The 18,826-nt window shown below is 36.0% G+C and overlaps 2 protein-coding genes across 5 annotated transcripts in view; one reads left to right on the top strand and one right to left on the bottom strand.

Annotated features, from left to right (window-relative positions):
- Window positions 1–18,826, bottom strand: part of LOC139981945 (uncharacterized) — a 49,066-nt gene that overhangs the window by 11,538 nt on the left and 18,702 nt on the right. The window lies entirely within an intron of this gene.
- LOC139983810 (uncharacterized) lies at window positions 1,032–16,296 on the top strand. Of its 4 annotated transcripts, none has more exons than XM_071997595.1 (16): window positions 1,032–1,219; window positions 2,772–3,233; window positions 3,813–3,912; window positions 4,364–4,584; window positions 5,509–5,634; window positions 6,017–6,187; window positions 6,605–6,741; window positions 6,942–7,050; window positions 7,769–7,864; window positions 8,731–8,911; window positions 9,183–9,275; window positions 9,535–9,603; window positions 10,427–10,493; window positions 11,363–11,440; window positions 12,331–12,509; window positions 12,920–16,296. In XM_071997595.1, the coding sequence occupies exons 2-16, from the start codon at window positions 2,781–2,783 to the stop codon at window positions 13,477–13,479; spliced, it is 2,640 nt and encodes an 879-aa protein (XP_071853696.1). In that variant the 5' UTR covers window positions 1,032–1,219; window positions 2,772–2,780; the 3' UTR covers window positions 13,480–16,296. The 4 variants fall into 4 exon arrangements, with proteins under 4 accessions (XP_071853696.1, XP_071853695.1, XP_071853694.1 ...); XM_071997594.1 differs by having other exon boundaries at window positions 1,032–1,310; XM_071997593.1 differs by having other exon boundaries at window positions 1,032–1,322.

The raw sequence follows: 18,826 nt of genomic DNA, 5'->3' as shown, positions 1-18,826 counted from the left end.
GGCTTATGGATTACAACTTTCACGTCGGGTGGCTTTCATTTCAATATTTTAACTCAATTTATATATTTTTTTTTCAATTTAAAAAGTCTTTTGGGATGGGAAACAATTAATGTTGCTCTTGGATGAAAAACCCACCTTACAATGACCCGGGAGGTGGGGGGGGGGGTGATCAAACACATCATGAGATAATCACATCTGTAGTAGTCCAATGTATGTTTTATATTATTTATTATGTTACTATAGACAGAGGGGCTGCAGGGGTCGGGGAAAATGCCTCAACCACAGAAATTTGTGCAGGGACGGAACGGGGACGGCATAAAAGTGGAAAAGGAAAATAAATAGCATTGATTTAGCAGTATATGATACTGGACAGGTTACTTGCTTTAATAGCAAGCTGTGATATGCTTCTCGGAAGGTATTCCTCGTTACCATACTAAGCATAGAACAAGATTTCTCTAACCATATTACTTTGAATCGTATTTGACACTTCCAGCCAAAGTTCTGTGCGTCGTATAAAACTTGATTATATACAAAACACATCTCCATTTTGGTCAATTTATATATACATATATATATATATATATATATATATATATATATATATATATATATATATATATATATATATATATAGCCATAGGATACAAGCGTTTATACCCACACGTACTATGACGTATTTGTGAGTGTTTGTTATCGTTATTGCATACAGGGCCGTAGCCACGGGGGGGGGGGGGGGCATGGTAGCACGTGCCTCCTCAACTTCCCTATTCCAATTTTCTTAAATGGCTAACATTTCCTTTCACGGACGCTAAGTCGTTAAGATAAATATAGTTAAAATGATGGAATTTCTAGCACCATTTTGCATCTTAGTCCCATTATAAAAAACAAACTTGCTCAAAGGGGGTGGCTTCCTCCCCACAACGATTGTCACAAGTATTTTGTGCCTCAAACTAAACATTTGAATTCGTACAGAGGATAAGGCATGTATGACGTCATAAAAAGTGATATCAATACAGGCGTTAATTAATCCACCCAGTCCTCACGTGACAGTATTTCTCAAGTAAACCGTTTTGTACACTGTTTAGTGTCTCGAGAAATGTTATCATGTATGATACTACCCAACGGATGACGTATCTTCTAGACCTGGGAAACCCCGCGAACTTTTGAAACACACTCGTACGGAGGTTGTACACAAACCATATGGTGTGTAAACAACAAGGTAAGCAACAGGTCTGATATTTTGGCCATGATAAAGTTTGAATTTATAGAGCTTTTCAACATCAACACAGTTCCATCACTTTTATTGAAAAGTAATATCTCAGGTAGAATCCATTTAGGAAACTGAAGAGCAAAGTATGTCAATGAAGTATATGATTGCCTAGCAAAAACAAAGAAATTACTAATAAGTAATAGGCCAACTATAGTAATAGTTTAACTAAGTCAAGGCCTACATTACATTTACAGCCCAGTCTATATGCTGGCTACGTGAGCTACTCTATTATTTTAAGTAGATACTAAGCCTGCAAAAGAATAAGAAAGGAACCATAATTACGTAGCTTATTTGAAACCCTATCCGTGTTAGATCATGAAGGAACAAATAATGGGTTATTTCAAACCTTCTGTTTTCGATAAGTGTTCAACAGATGTCAGTAGCATAACTTCATAACATTAATTGTACAGTCATATGTAGACTATCTAACTGACTGGTATAACTCATCTTAGTCTGTACTATAGCAGCATATATCCCAGTTATAGGTCATGCACCAGCGTTACTGGCAAAGTGCAACAGCTAGGCCTTTAGAGCCATATGAATCAACCCAGGTCTTTATACTTAACTTAGGTCCAATAGGCTAAGGCGATACATATGCATCTGAACTTGGGCACTGATCTTTCATAGACTTTGATGCAAGTGTATAGATGTTCAGGAAGGGGACCCCTTTGGTTGGAGTGTCTTCTCACAACCAGGAAAGTGGCTAATAGGGCCTACTGTAGACAGATTGTGGCAAAATGTGGCAAATTGTTTCATCACTACTTCTGAATGCATGACTACCTCAACTATTGTGTCCTGTTTATTTTGTGTATCAAATGACAGTGAACCATAAGTATGCTCTGTGTATGTCTGGGATTTGAAGGATTACCAAAAAGGTGGCATAGGGGTAATCTCTTTTTAGAGGTGTGTGTAGAGCAATTGGTAATTGTTGAGATGACAAAATGCTCTCTTCATTACAACTTAACATACGTGACATCAATTATAGTATTTTTCTGCTCAGTAAATGCAAAACTTTGCAAATTGAAAAATGACGTCTTGTACTCTTTGTAAGTTGAATACGTTGTATTGCTTACTTTCTTAATTAAGCATGTTAATGAACTACAAAAAAGTGAGCATGTTATATGCTTGGGAACTCATGAGCATACCACAGGCCATTCCGGTGATGCAGTATCTGTCACTATAGCCAGGTACCCACCTTCAGAACAAAATGTCCTTATTTTTGAAGGGGATTCAAATTATTGTTCCCATTTATTAGTCAGACATAAATATTGCATAGAATATCATTCATTCTTCTTTCCCTAACGCACCTACATTTTGACACCCACCTAATCCGAACCAAACGAAAAATGATAACTAAATGTTTTAGACAGTGATCAGGGAAGAGATTGCTTATGGTTTGCTTTGAGTCTTATTTTGAAAACAAATACTCAGTGCCCAAATAGGAAAACATGAATGCCTTTGTTTCAAATATGTACTGAATAATACTTTTCTTCTCATGCAGATATTTAAAATGCCTCGACTTCAATTCCAAAGACCCCATGTAGAATATCGATATGCCAATGTAAATGGCAGCTATCGACGCAGAAGAGTAAGGAGAAGGAGTGGCAGGTCTAGGTTCAGCCGTATGTTTGGCACCAGGCAACTCGCCTCCCCAGAAATGGACAGCAGTTTTGATGTTCCAGCAGCTCAATTGCTCAGCCACGAAAGCAGTAGTAGCACAGGACAATCTGCCACGCATAGGAGTAGAAGGCAGGCTGCAGAAAATGCATGGAGTGCTTGCCGGCAGATTGCAGTCTCTGAATATGTTGAGTGTCTACAACTTGGTTCAACATCTTGCTCTGTGCCTGATTGCCAGGATGAGGCCAAGTTCAGATGCACAGACTGTGGACCGCAGAAACATTTTTGCAGCAGCCATGTAGCTTCATACCATCAAGGGAAGTTGCATGTACCAGAATTGTGGCAGGTAAGCTGGAAAGACAATCCCACTATATATGGGTTGTTTTCATAGAATTTAGTGGTTCCAGGGATCACATCAATTATCATACTGTACTGTCAGTGTAAGCCTTACATACTGCGGTACTGTAAATTGTTAGATTTAAAGATGTTTAAAGATAGAATGCCCATTGTACTTTTTCAATTATGAAATGTTCGTTCCTGAAGAATGGAGCTATAGTTTATAGCTCCATGCCCGAAGTAACAGAGATACATGTTATGGATATATTGATGTATGCTGCAAAGCTTGCCTTATTTTTTTATAAATTCATATTGTTCGTAAGATTTTGTTCCCAAAAGTGAAGTATAAATTTTCGTCACCTTAATTGCTGTTCACCCAACGTTCAGGAGGAAATGTAGAATGATAATTGACAGGACTATTTTATGTGTGCTATTTAATGATCCATATTGAGATTGTTGTTTCATTGGTCAATACCTGGGCTGGGGGGCAAGGAGGGTAACATGCATCTGGCCGAGGCCGGTTGATTCGTTACTCATCTCTAAAAAGTCATAATTTATAATACATGCTTATCTATACTCATCATTTCAGAGCGGCTGCTTTCAACCACATTTTGTGGAACAAGAGCCATGGCAAGGTCACAACTGTGACAGAGGGAAGGTTAGATCAGTAACTGTGATTGATTCAAAAGGTATGCCACATACAGTGACGGTCCTTTTCTTAATATCAGCATTTCATTCGGACTTAACTTGGACTTAGGTCCTGTCGACTAAAACTTAGACCAAGTACTTGACACAGCTAAGTGGACTCAACTACAGCTCTGGTATATCTTTTTTGAGTACAAACCAAAACATATTCTAACTATCAATAGCTTAAATCTTTTCGGTAGAAAATGCTAAAAATTTACCGACAGTAACAACTTTAGCATTTTCATTTATTACAGACCTTAAAGCAGGGTAGGCATATTTGCTATGAAACATTTGTATGTAGGACAGCACCAAGTGTTGACGTTTTCAAGGAAACTTGACCGACTTTCATTAAGTTTCAAATCTATAGTGTCATTCTAGCCAGATCAGCTGCAATTCTTTTATCATTATTATAAATGTACCAACTGGTATGCTGATGTTGTCATTCACCCATAGGACGGCACCATTCTGTTCCGATCATGTTCTGTGCATGCAAGCAGGATATATGCTCCTTGATTTCACTACAATTATGGCCAGCAACACCATCAAGACCAGTGGTTGCCTTCACCTTCAGTCTAATGAGATGGCTCAGAATCATGTTTCTGGATTGCCATGTGGCTTTGCAAAACCTCTGCAATTGTATCTCTTGGCTTTCTCCACCACTACTGCAGAGCAAGGTAATTGATGAAAAATTAATGGTTCCAAGAAATTGTATATGTATGCAATGTTTATGGTGTGTGACTTATTAGTGTGTGTGTCTGTTTGTGTTGTGTTCTTGTACACTAAACATCTCAAGAAGGGAAGAGCCGTGGGACATAGTTCATACATATGGTAGGTATGATCCACATTGAGTGCAAGAAGCTTATTGTTGTTTGCTGTAGGTCAAAGGTCAATGGGTGAAAATTCTGAAAACCATGTAAACACAACATCTTAAGAAGGGAAGCTTGGATAGAAATCATGTTATTAACATGCCTGTCTGAGTAAAAGCATATTGATTTCACTATGGCCAAAGTTCATTTGGGGTCAACTGTAAAACGGTGAAACTGTAAAGCCTTTAATCAAGATGGTGAAGCTTGGGCACGTCTCATGTATAGTATGCTGATACATCACAAGTTCAAGAACCCTATCAGTGGTCATTATAGGTCAGCGGCTGTCCTTGTGAAATTATTGTTTGCTAAATCCGTGCTTTTTGCTGTTACTAAGATGGAGTTTGTTGTACTCCAAGAGTTTGTTAAACAGTCAACATGTCAAATTCATAAAAAAAATTCTCATACTGCATCATGGAAACCCACGGCATTTTTGCTTTCTGGTTTAAAATCTATGCAAGTGAAGGTGCAAATCATTAGCTGCAGACACTCATACACAATGAGTTCCAAAATAATATAATGGGACCAAATTTCTCATAACGGTGGTTCTTCGTTTCAATCATGCCTTCAAATATTTTTGATATGAAGATGTTAAAGGTCAGTTGGAGAATACAAGATTGATGCTTTTTGTCATTGAGTTAAATGTATTTACAGTAGCTTCTCTGAAATATTCATTTAATAAAGAGTGTGGTGCAGTGCATGTTAGGACCTTAAATGTCCTTCTCTTTTATAAAGGTTAAGAACATATACAAACTGCTTGCAGAGGACTCCTTCACAGAATTTCGATACTTCTGTGAGCAGATTGAAGCCATGCATCTTGTTCCGCCAGGTAGCCCTCCTGTGTGTCCAGCTTGTCCAAAGGTAGTTGACATGTGATTGTTGTAATATATATATATTTATATTGGTTTACCACATGGAATACGAGAAACCTATCAGTGGTCAGTTTAAATTCGTAGCCGTTATTGTGAATGTATTGTTAGTCACATCTCAATAGCTTTTGCTGTATTTCATACAAATGGCATTTTACAGTTTTTCAGATGCCAAAAAAAGTACTCATGTAACACAATGCTTTTATATTCAGTGTAGCATTAAGAGAGCATCCTTAATGAAGATGTTACTTTCCTCAATTAATTTGAAAGTATGTATCTGTTTTACACTAGCTATTATCACATTGCTACATTCTGCCATGAAATGGATAATGCAAACATTACATGTTTCTCTTATTTCCTTTTTTTTCAACTAGAATGAAGGAAAGCAGTTCGTCAGTTTAGATGCCATATTTGGTCTAAAAAGATGGCAGAAGTCTGGCCGAAGTGACAACCCCCCTAGACACAGGGACACTTTTTTCATAAGCCAAAGCCAAGTAGATGAATTCTTGGCAAGCTATGACGGTTCTTCTAGTTCTGCATCAACAGTATGTTCACTTAATTGTACTCCAAGAACAAGATTGAACTTAACATATCCAATAGTCATGAATTCAGTATGTGCAGTTAAGGTTTGATGCGCATATAGAAAATAAATAGAATCACCTTTTTAGGCTGTGCTTGTTATATTGCCTTGTAATTTGTATTACACAACATTCTATAAATTTAAAATGTGAAGGTCAATAACCAGGTGTAGATACCTACATTTACCCTTCATAAATGATGAAACAACTAGTGAATATTCACACTATGTTATATGACTGTCAGATTGCCATACGCTGTTTGAATGGTTATTCACATATCCATGTTAATTAGTGTTATTTGTTTATAAAGATAACTTCCTATCTGTAGAGCCTCATAAAGCTTTCAATTATATTCATACCTTACCATATTTTGTGTTTCTTCAGTTCTGCAGCAACTTTCAAGCCAGTGACCACTTGAGAACCAAAAACAGGTCAAAGAAAGTGGATGAAACTGGTGTGTTTGGGGCAGTTTGTCGTCATGAAATGCCCATCAAGTTTTTCAGCCTCAAGCAGGGTGAAAGGTACAGTATTTTAATGATTTTGTTTTTAATTTTACATAGATCTAATAACTTGAATTACTTCTGCTTACCAAATTAAATCATATTGTTAGGTTGTAAGCATGTTGATCAGGCATATCAATTCATTTATGACCATAAAATATAAAATCCTAAAGATGTATGAAGTGACACTTAAACACATTATGTTATTTTTTTTTACCCAGGTTAGGGAATGCTGTTTTCCTAATCAAACACCTACTGGAAGGGAAGCCAGAGGAAAGGAAATTGTACATCTTGTATGACATTGCATGCAAATTACAAGCACATCTCAAGGTGAGCAAATAAGTGTGTGTGCAAAGATACAGTTAACCTTCATTTAAACGACCCTGTTTTTGTTATGTACTTTGACGTTATGTAATTGCGCCACCTATAGTAGAACAAACATTGGCATACGGAGCATAAGACATGAGAATAAATCGAACCGAATCAACACAAGCTGTTGTTAGACTATTTATTGTGTACGTCAGAACCAGCGGACACAACAGTTTATAGCTCCATTTAGCCAAGATGGGCACCTGAAATTTTGCAGAGTTGGCAACTACCACAGTTTTGGTAGATTTACACCCACTGAAATGTAAATCTATGAGTTTGTATTTTACCACCTAGAAGTACCACCTAGAAGAAATCATGATGAGTTGATAACACAATAACACCATAAAATAACCCAAATCCAATTTGATATGTTTCAGCATAGTACTTAGTAGAAGTTAATTTTTACAAATATGATAACACACAAAGAGTACAAATAGAATTCTTCATGTTTTAGGATCAGGAACATTGCACATGTACTATAAAAGCAGATGAATTTTTGTGAATAGTGCTCACAAAGTCAGACAATATCTCATTTTGTGGTACTTAAATGATTCTTTTTTGATAATCTGATGTACAAAAACTGCATCATGGTTAATGGTAATCAAATTTATTCCTCTATTCTGAAGTGTAAGTAGACTTGCAATTTGACAAATATGTTTTGCTTTGTTCTGAACTAAAGAGATCAAGACAGGGCACGACTGGAGACAACATCCTGCAGAATGTTCAGCTGGCCATCCCAGCCTTCCATGTGTATGGCCACAAACCTGACTGCCAGGTAACAATGTGTAACATTTATAAGCTTAATTTTGTGTGTGAATGTATGGGTGTGTGTATGTAGATGTATGCCTGTATGTATGGCATATGCACATGTATGTGTGTTTAATGTTTGTCTCTATATATGGACAATTTGTATGTATGTTATCATGAAAATATAGTATGTTATTGTTTATAATACATATATGAAAACCTCCCATGAATTGGATTTCTTCCAGTGTTTTCTAAATCTATCTGTCTGTCACCTGCTGACTCATCCACCAATATGAAACTGAAAGGCTAACCTGACCTTTAGTTGCAATAATTCAATAAAATTGCCAGTTTATTATACATTAAACACTATCTGTGCAATTCAAAGCATTTTCTCTGTGACGGACTCTCCATTGACACATATATCTCCTCACACCAGAAATAAGAGCAGTGGCATAATGGGACAGGCATGATTTAAACAAGAAGGTTTCAAAGAGGAAATATGTTCTTCTTATCTCGTTAATTGTTTGTTTTTACCGTGTTGAAGAGTTTAAAAAACATTAAATGAGTTTTGCATAGCTTCAACCACTTGTTTTAATGTACCTTGATTGGAATATGTACAGTATGTATTTTTGATATATATCTTTATATATCTATATCTATATATATATATATATATATCTATCTACCCATATATATATATATATATATATATATATATATATATATATATATATATATATATCTATATATATATATGTATATATATGTATATATATGTATATATATATATATATATATATATATATATATTATATGAAATATGTTTATTTTGTTGAAAAAGTTGTTTTGCAATGTAGCTAACTTGACATGTGTTACATTTCTTTGGTTGGGTAGAAAAAATTAAGCCCTAGGCGACTGGAAGGATTTTGTCTCTCAGATGGGGAGCAAGTGGAAAGGTTGTGGTCATTTCTAAGGAAATTTTCCACGATAACGAAAGAAATGACGCCATCAAACAGAATTGATGCCCTAACTGATGGACTTTTGCAGTACACACGAAAAATTGGTAGAAATCTTGGTGAGTATGGCTATGAAAATTACTCACCTAACACCACATGTGAATAGTGACTGGAAACATTCTTGCATGACCATAAATTGTTTATCATCTTTAATTTCTATACCTATCAGCAAACAGAAGAAGACTAAGATTGGTGTCCCACATGATGGCTCTGAAGTTACAGTATCATATAGCTAAATTGTGGATTTGTGATATTTTTATGTACAATATATTGTCACAATGCAATTGGCAGATGATCAATTATATTACATTTCGCTCTAATATATTACAGCCAAATTGTTGGTTCATCGCCACCAAAGGGCAGAAGATGTCCACTCAACTGCTGCAAAGGAGCTGGCTGTGATTGCTGTCCCTAATGAGCAAGGTATTAGATCAATGAGTTAGTTGCTTCTCTTTAATTTGGATGTTTCAGCTACAAAATGAAAGAATGCCAGTAGTATGGCAATGAGACTGCTTTCTCTATTCATGTTCCATGCCAATTTTTATTTCATTTTCTGTATTGCAATTTTATTCACCAATTTACAAGAAGGTAACACCTCTAAATTGATATTTTCCTTCACCTTTCACACAACTTATTTATCCAATTTTAATTTTTGTATTGATGATTTCTTGTCATGAATCAGATGGTTCTGCAATAACCATTAACACCATAAGGATGTGGATGACAGAAGAAATGAGACCACCAAGTGATGGTTAGTTGTAACCTTTACTAACCTTTTTTGTTCTGAGTAGTGGTAGGGGTTATGGGGGGGGGGGCAAGAGAGGTAGTGCATTCAAGATAACTAAGGTGGTTCAGTAAAATTTAACCAGACTACCAGAGACCATCTGATAATCTGGATTGCTTTGGGGTTAACCCATACAAAATGCAGTAAAGTTTACCATATCTGGGATTATATTAGATTTTTTGCATATATGTGAATTTAACCATCATCATGATCCATTATCATCATTCCTCATTATGTATGATAAATTTTGTTTCATTTTTCTTTGGGGATGGGGTGTGGATGGGGGAAGGGATCAAGGAACACTAAGGGCAGCACAAACTTCAGCTATGCCACTGAGTTTTCTATCAAACCCTGAGAAGGGTTAGACTTGGGGTAATTTTTTTTATTTAATTAGGTCAAAAAGGATTTCCTATTACAAACATATTTGAGGGTTCAATTATACACTCTTCTTTTATTCATGTTACTCCCTATATAACTTAAAAACATAACAAAGTTATAATTAGAAACAGGGATAAAAGTTTACATGTTGCAAGTCACTTACAATATGTATGTTTGCTCCTTATCACCTTCATGTGTATGAACTGATATGTGGCACCTTTCTTTATTTACTTTTATACCTTACTTAAAGGTGACCAATGACCCTGGAATCATTTCCAGAACATCTCTCTGAATGGTATTGTGATACTTCAGGGTAGCATGAGATTATTTGTCATCTTTAACCTACACATCACTTTGCATTTTTTGGTGTTTGTTTTCATGAAAATAAAATATCTTTTTTCTTTGCGACCAGTTACTGGGGTCACTCTACCTTCTTCAGAAGTTTATGCACTGAAGCTGAAGACATTATATGATCTCAGGTTTGTTTAACATGCAAAACTGATTCGTTGTTCCTTATACATGCTGTGTAACATTCCCTAATGCACTGCTCCGTGCTTCCACTTGTTATGCTCTCATCATTATCCAAACACGTTACATGTTACCATGTACTTTGATATTGATTTAACATGAGTTGTTTGTTCTTGAATTTCTTGAAACATATAACATGGTGAAAAGTATCTCACTTGTTTAAGAGGAGCATGAAATTTGGCTGTTTTGTTTGGTTGATTTAGCATTAAGTTTTAAAACAGCAAAATTTGATTGATCTTATATTACTGTATCATATGCATCAATTCATTAAATGTGCAGTTCCAATTGTAAATAATTTATTTAAAACATTTTTATCTATTCCCATTTCTGAGATTGCTCATACAGGATTGAGTGATGTCTCATTCAGAAAGTCATAAAATGGTTGTTCAAGTTATTTTTAGTTTATAATCATATAATGAAATGTCTCATTTGACTTTTTCTTTTGTGTTGTAAGTTAAAGATACAATGCTACCTTCAGATAAATGGAAAAAGGTGACGTTTATTGCCACCTTAAATGCATTTTTTTTATATAAATCTAGGTGAAATAATTTGAATGATCCAACAAACTTTATATTGCTAGAACTGGATCAACCCAATTGACTCTTTTAATATCTATGAATCTCTTAATAGATATTCCATCCATATTGATCAAAATTTGATTTGGAAGTCTAAAATCAAGACTTTCCTTATGTTATGCACAATGTACACCCCTAATGCATTATGTACACCCCTAAATGCATTCATTAATTACCTCGAAGATAAAATAAAGATGTGCATTTTTCCAGATAGGACTGATGTTGAACCTGTTTTTTCTTTCTAGGAAGGACTATGAGAGGGAATGCCTCTCTGAAAACTCTGCTGTTGGTTGTATTTCCTTACTACTTCGGAAGATTAAACGGTACAAATTTTCACTCAGTACAAATGTTTCATAGTTATAGCTTAATATGTTGCCACAACTACATGGATGGCCCTAATTACTCCCTCTATATGATTCATTCAGTTCCCATTAGTAAACTCAAATGTGCAATTCATTTTCAGCTGGATATGGAAGTTGTTGAACTGACAGTTGAAACTGAATAAAGCATGTAAAAAGATTTAGATGCAATATATTGGTCTAGGCTATTTGTATCGTTTGCACTTAGACTGAATGACCTTAATGTTTATACATTTGGTGTTTAACATGCAATGGAGAAGTTTATAATTATTTGACATTTTAATACCCAAGAAAGGAGCGAAAGCAGTGTCTATGTCTCAAGTGTAGGTAAGGATAATTTTGAATAGCCTGCATCAATAAAAATAGTTAAAATCTGATAAACATGATACCAAAAGGATTTATTCAGGGTGAGCCAACATATCTCTGTTACTTAAATCATTTTATGGAGGCTTACCACGAAACTTGAACGCACTACAAGAAAATATCCAACAATGGTTTACTGTAGAACATCATGTCATTATACTGCAGAATTAGCAGGTTTTGTCATCTCAACCCATCTGTTTGAAAGTCACGTTTAAAATAAGTCTACTTTCCATTTGAAACTATGGAATATTTCCTCTTCCAAATGGATATATTGAAGTGAACAGGTATAGGCTCTCACAAGGATTAGATATATCTGCTTGTGTTAATGCAAAAGCTAACAACACATTTGGTAAGGTAAGAAATAGTACACTCATTACAAAACATGCATCTATTGTTGTTCCATTATTCTGTTAGTTTGAACTCTCATTACAGCCAGAAAAAACTTAAGTTTAAAGAGGGAAAATGAGTAAGTTTCATTTCCTTTTTTGCAGTATTGATGAAGAAATCCTGGCAATGGAACAGGGACAACCCCGCTGGACAGAAGGTTCTGCCCTCTATCAGGCTGCTCTGGCTAACAATACCGCAAGACGCAAGAAAAGCCATTTATTCAAGCTCCACACATTGTGTGTTGACAGATGGCTTCTGATTTCATTAAAGCAGAAGTATGCAGGTATTGACTTGGCCCTTGCTGTTTTATATTTGATACAGTATGAGTTTAGTTCATAACTTTCAGTAGGTTTTGCTTTATGATGAGTCACTATCCCCAATGGATTTGCTCTGGCTAATGATTGTGACTTTGATAAATAAGAAAAAACTAATTTGCATTAGGTGATTGCTTTCAATGGCAAAGACTTCTTTATCTGCCAAAAATGTTAAATTTGCTGCAATGGGAATGTGTTCTATAAAGCTAACATACATAGTGTTCACATTTTGAAAGGCACACTAAATTTATACTAATGTAAAGAATGTTGCATAGCTATGGGAATTGCAATGAAAGTCTTTGTGTGTCACTTAAATCTGTGCTAAGTATACTGTAGGAAACATTGGTTTAATCACCTACCTGTTTATCATCCCATGCAGATGGACAAGCAATTGCCAAATTATTATGTAGACAAATTAAGACAGCCACTACCAAACTGAAGAAGGGTCTGGAAAACTACAACCAGGAGATTGGTGGACCACCTTTAATATTTAGTGATGTGTGTGATGTTGCATCCAATGTCTGGAGATGCCTGGAAACAACCAACACCAGTGATACATCACATCCAACTATCCCTACGCATGTAAAGAGGCAGTGGATTGACATTGTCCACAAACTTGACCGAAGTGTGGAAGAACTCGAACAGCTCAAGTCTGAGATGAGGAATACTTTCAACTTTTTTGTGGACAGAGAGAAAAATATTTTGAGCCTTCTTCAAGTTAATGGTATGAGTAAAGGACAGATATGTCTCCTTAAGTTAAAACACCTAGAAATTATACAACAAATATGTTGCTGCCATCAATTGTTCCACCCCCGCTTTATCGACCTTTCTACATACACATTACCTGCACACTCATATGACATACCTGACGAAAACATTGACAACCTCTGTGAGGCGTTGCAGCTGCTTGAAGATGTTTCCTCAGATGAGGAAGACTGACTGCCCTTTCTTGTTTTATTTGCTCTTCTTCCCATAGATATGTTTATGTTATATTATGATGGGTGACCTAACATTAGCATCTGCTAGCTTAAAGACAAACGATAGTGATCTTTTTCTATAGTATTCTAGTTGGTTTCCTTTTTACAAATACCAAAAATGTAGTCAATCAGATGTTGGGAAAGGCTAAAAAAAAATCATTAACTTGCCAATTTTTTAAACCAAAATTTGGCTTTTCACGGGCAGACGTTTGACGATCATGTGACCTGTGACATAATGGTGATGATAACAAAGTGAGCTTGTTGTAAACTGTACTTCAGCTGCGTGTACTGAGTTTGTTAGTGACACGTTGCAAATAATTATGTGAAAATAGAGCAGGATGATTTTTTTAGTGGCGCTGGTTATCGAGTATTCCAAAAAGACATATGACTGAAAATTTCTCCTCTACCATGGCCCAGACAACAATCTCAAAGGGCCAATGGCCCACATGTGATTTAATCATGTGCAAAGACACAAAGATAGATATTGTAGTTGCTTTGAACCCTTTATGCATTGGAGAAACCAAACAATACCATCTACAACTTTTATCTGTAACGGGCCCCAGACAACAGCCATAAAGGACCCATGGCCCACACATGATTTGATGATGGCAGCAGAGAGCAGGATAATTCTTATAAAGGTGTTGGCCCCATTGGACAATGCGGTTTCCGAAAACACCAACCACATCATATTTCTTGTAATGCAACAACCTTAAAGGCTCACTTGCCCACACAATCAATTGGGACCTTGGCAATGTGCATCATAATGGTACCGTGAAATTTGAGAGGAGTCTTTATCTTTTGTAGTAGTAAAATATATATCTCAAGAGTGAAAGTTGGTTGAACTTAAAATGTGTTCAGGTTCCGGTGCATTGACAGTTTACCTGCTTTATCAGCTTGGCCTACATTTCCCCCGAAGTATTCTCAAACTTGTCTCTAGGGGCTTCAACTTTTATTTGCCTGAAAATACAGACAGTTCCAGTCCTTTGTTAACTTCAGCAGTCAGTGTTTGATCAGAGTCTCAGCATGGTTTTTGTCAAAAAAGGTCTTGTCTCACTAATATCTTTGAGTTTATGGAAGATGTAACAAGCTCACTAAATAGGCAAAATTCTGTAGATGTTGTGTGCCTAGATTTCCAGAAGGGCTTCGATAAAGTTCCCCACCAGCGTCTTTTACTTAGGCTGAGGAGTATGGGTATCAATGGGAATTTACTGTCTTAGATCGAGAATTGGCTTGGTAATAGGGAACAGAGGGTGGTAATTAAAGGCTGTGCTTCTTCTTGGCAAGACGTTACAGTACTAGTGGGGTTCCACAGGGTTCTGCATTGGGTCCCTTGTTGTTTGTTGCCTATATAAATGACATTATCGGTGATATTTTGTGTACAGCTAAGAAGTTTGCTGATGACACCAAATTGTATTCTGAGGTCTCTTCCAAAATTGATTCTGAGAAGTTTCAAACGGATTTGGATAAGGTTTTTTCCTGGTCACAGGGGTGCCAAATGCTTTTTAATATTGATGAAAGCAAGTAGTAGTAACCAAAAGTTTACATACAATCTCAATGGTGTGGAGTTACAGGAGGTCTCTGTTGAAAGAGACCTAGGTATCTACATTGACTCATCTCTGCAACCTTCTAATCATTGTCTTGAAGCTGCTAAAAGAGTTAATAGGGTTTTAAATATGATCAAGAGGAACTTCAGTTTTCTGAAAGAGGACATCGTAGTTAGGCTTTATAAGCAGTTGATTAGGCCTCATCTGGAGTATGCTGTGCAGGCTTGGAACCCATATTTTGCCAAGGATAAGGAAGTATTTGAAAAGGTCCAGAGGAGGGCTACTAGGATGATTAGTTCCTTAAAGAGTGTTCCTCATAATAGGCGGTTACAACTGTTGAATCTCACCACACTGGAGCTTAGGAGGTTACGTAGGGACTTGATTGTGATTGTGTATGGTTTCGACAATTTATCCTTTACCGACTATTTCATGTTTGCTAACAGTAGTTGTACCAGAGGACGTCATTGTCTTAAACTCCAAAAGTCACATAGTAGGATTAATATTCGCCATAACTTTTTTCTAATAGGGTTGTGAATGACTGGAATTGTTTGCCTGAGAAAGTTGTACTTGCAAGTAGTGTCAATGGGTTTAAGAATGCTTTGGACAAGCACTTTAAGCATTGTAATCGGGTCTGAGTGTTTGTGTCTTTTTTTTTCTCTCTCAATATAGGGTCCTTGATGGGGACACTTAAGTGTCCCTCCTGATCCTTTTTTCTACTAAACTAAAAACCTTCATAATGTAGGTGTCTGGTCGTCAAGTAAACAGTTTATATAGTGTGGTATCTTTCATAAGACTTTGGTAAGGGCCCATTCTCTGCTTTCATAGATGAATGGGATCATTCAAGTGGGGTATTTATGTCAATCAGTATGCAGCTAGAATAAATGGATTTTGGATTGACCATGGTTGAAAATGTTTATACATGCATGTAAATATTATCAGGGACAGGAGAGTTCTGAAGGTGAAAATAAAAACATTTCTTGTCAATTTATAATTTTCATTATTTATTCATTTACACATGTTGTTATTTGTTTAGCATATGTATGTATGTATGTATGTATGTATGGGTGTATGTATGTATGTATATATATTAGATCCTCCTGCAAGCAGGAACTCGCGAAGAAGCCTAATTGGCTTATCAAATATGCAATGTGATATGAGTTGAAATGTTTGTTACATTCTTGGTTAATAAACTTAGGCAATAATACTTTGTCTCATCACTACATCTTGTTCCCTTATTGTCTTTGTCATGTCGTTTTGAAAAAAAAAATCAAACAAAACAGTTAGCACTTAAAGTCTTAGTAGCGTGCACCATGGAACACCATGAAGGTAAAAATGCCCCCACCCCTCCACACGCTACCAAACTGCCAAAAGATTCGTTATCAGCGCCACAAGGAGTACCGGACGAGGTATAATTTGTTCGTTTTTGGAGAAACACCTACTTTCTTTTTTTGTCCCTCACTTCCGAATGCAAATATAAACTACGTGTCGAGAAGTACCACATAGAGACACATTGACCGTTTTTGCGGGGGCGCTATTTTGAGCTTGAAAAGAAAAATTTAGCCAAGTTGCTTTAAATTAGAGATTAAGTTAGAAATGATAGAAAAGAGATTATATAAAGGCTGTTTGAGCTGCTTCCGGTCTTTGGTTGGTTTTTTAATATTTTGTTTTAGTATTTTTATGAATATTTAAGAAACGACGCCATTTTGTCAAATGTAAAGGAACAAATTTGAAACTCAAAGAGTCGATTGAAAATATCTAGAAGTAATTTTACTGCTATTTATGAGGTGATTGATGGTTTAGTTTTGTAGAAATCAATAATAACGCTTTTGATGACGTAAATTCCGGACAGAACTAAATGGCAATAAAAACGGCACATATTTTTTACATCATTACGTGATAAGTCTTCAGTGTAAGTTACAGGGTTATAACACATTCCTCCTCTTTCAAAAACGCACCCCTAGAAAATGGTTTACAGCGCCCTTATTACCAGAGTAAACGACTTAAAGCAAGATTAAAGGTATCACGTAATAGTACGGATTTAGTTATATCACGACACCAATTTGTATCACGAAAAGTCATTGCGTGTACACACAGGAGTCGAATATGATAACACTCAGCTACCTAACCCTAGAGTAAGGGTTAACTTTGAGTGGCCGCCATCTTGATTTGGTATGTCCTTATGTCAAAATGAAACTTTTTGACCGTTTTCGGAGGTTTTTTTGGGACTTTCATGTTTTACCGTTTTACCTTTCAACCGATGACCTCATCGCAGACCTTTTTCACGCGACTGTTTCTTATGAGGTCATACGTCATCGTTGCAAGTTTCATGAAAATCGGTCACTCCTACGCTTTTTAACATATCTTTGAAAAAACGACACTTTTGACCTTTGACCCACTATAACTCCTGAACCGGAAGTGATATATACTTTCACTTTGGATATGTTAGTGCCCTATCGTTCCTCAATATCCAAAAAAAAAAATGGAGGTCAAAGGTGAAAGGTTACGATTTTCGACCTTAAAAAATTTGATATACAGGTAGTATAATAGTTCACATTCAGTTTTTTACTTTATGAAAAAGTCATGTGACCGGAAGTGACCGAAACTGTTGGGGAGTGTACAATAACATCAGACCCACCCCCATGTTTTTTAGATTGCCATTCCAAATACACTTTGGACGTGAGAGTAGACAATCGTCTCATCACTTAATCTTTCTCCCCTATTGTCTTTGTTTTTTGTTGTTTTCATTTTAATCCAAACAGTTACCAATTATTAAGTTTCATTCCAACAAGGATGATACAGTTGCAGTTCCTTGTTAATTCGTAAACACATACCGAAAGAAGTTGTAGCCTATTCTATAATACACAAGTTCTGACATGTTTAATGTTGCATATAACCCTGTATTTGAATAGTTCATTGCCTTTTATACATATAACAAGGATATCATAAAAATATGATGACAGTAGAACTGCCAAAATTTAGGATTAAGTTTCTACAACATTTTGAATACAAACCACTGGTATTTACTTTAACACGGCGATCTAACACGGATAGGGTAAGGCTTTCTGATTCTTGGGTCTCTCAACTAAACTAAACTTAGCTGTTGATTTCGCATCACTTAAAATGGTCATTCTCAGCTGCCGTACACAAAAATGTCACTGCTATCCAATCAGAACGGATTTTAATTAACCCCGCCCACGTTAACGCCCTCCTATTGCCGTGTTTTGGTCGGTACTAGGTTAGTGGTGTGACGTTTCAAACAATGTACAGAAGCCTTTAGCAGACTTTATTTGAAGAAAGCTTTGCAAGAATAGCATGCATGCGCCACTCGATTAGAACTCAGTGTGGGGGAAGCAATTCAATTAATAATGTGGCTATGAAATTACCACGTGGTACATCCAATCATATTTACTATTTCAATTTGAAAACGTTTGTGGTTAGGTAAAGTTATCTTTCAAGTAGATATTTGTTGCATTTTCCTAAATTTGGGGGTGAAACTTTCTACTATCAGTATGTTCTCTCGGAAAGCAGGGACATGGCTATAATTTGAGCCCTACAAACTGAATTCTACACATCAAGCAGTTCTCATTGTCTTCACTTAAAATTGTAGGTTTAAACTAAGATAAACTAAGATAAACCTTTGAAGTAAATAATTGTTACTTTACTTCAATTTGAGAGGTGAAACTAGGCCGATTTCTATATTATCAGAATGTTCTATTTCAATATGTCTACTGCAATGTGATATCAATTGTGCCATATAGGAACAGA

This window comes from Apostichopus japonicus, chromosome 16 (assembly GCF_037975245.1).
Source record: "Apostichopus japonicus isolate 1M-3 chromosome 16, ASM3797524v1, whole genome shotgun sequence".
NCBI lineage: Eukaryota > Metazoa > Echinodermata > Holothuroidea > Aspidochirotida > Stichopodidae > Apostichopus > Apostichopus japonicus.
The sequence above is the reverse complement of the archived record's forward strand: the minus strand, read 5'-3'. Positions and strand labels throughout refer to the sequence as shown.

Coding starts and splice junctions, on each gene's coding strand:
- LOC139983810 (XM_071997592.1), top strand. CDS start 2,766: ATGCAGATATTTAAAATGCCTCGACTTCAATTCCAAAGACCCCATGTA. Junction 5,635..6,016: donor TGTGTCCAGCTTGTCCAAAG/GTAGTTGACATG, acceptor TTTTTCAACTAG/AATGAAGGAAAGCAGTTCGT. Junction 8,912..9,182: donor AAAAATTGGTAGAAATCTTG/GTGAGTATGGCT, acceptor AATATATTACAG/CCAAATTGTTGGTTCATCGC.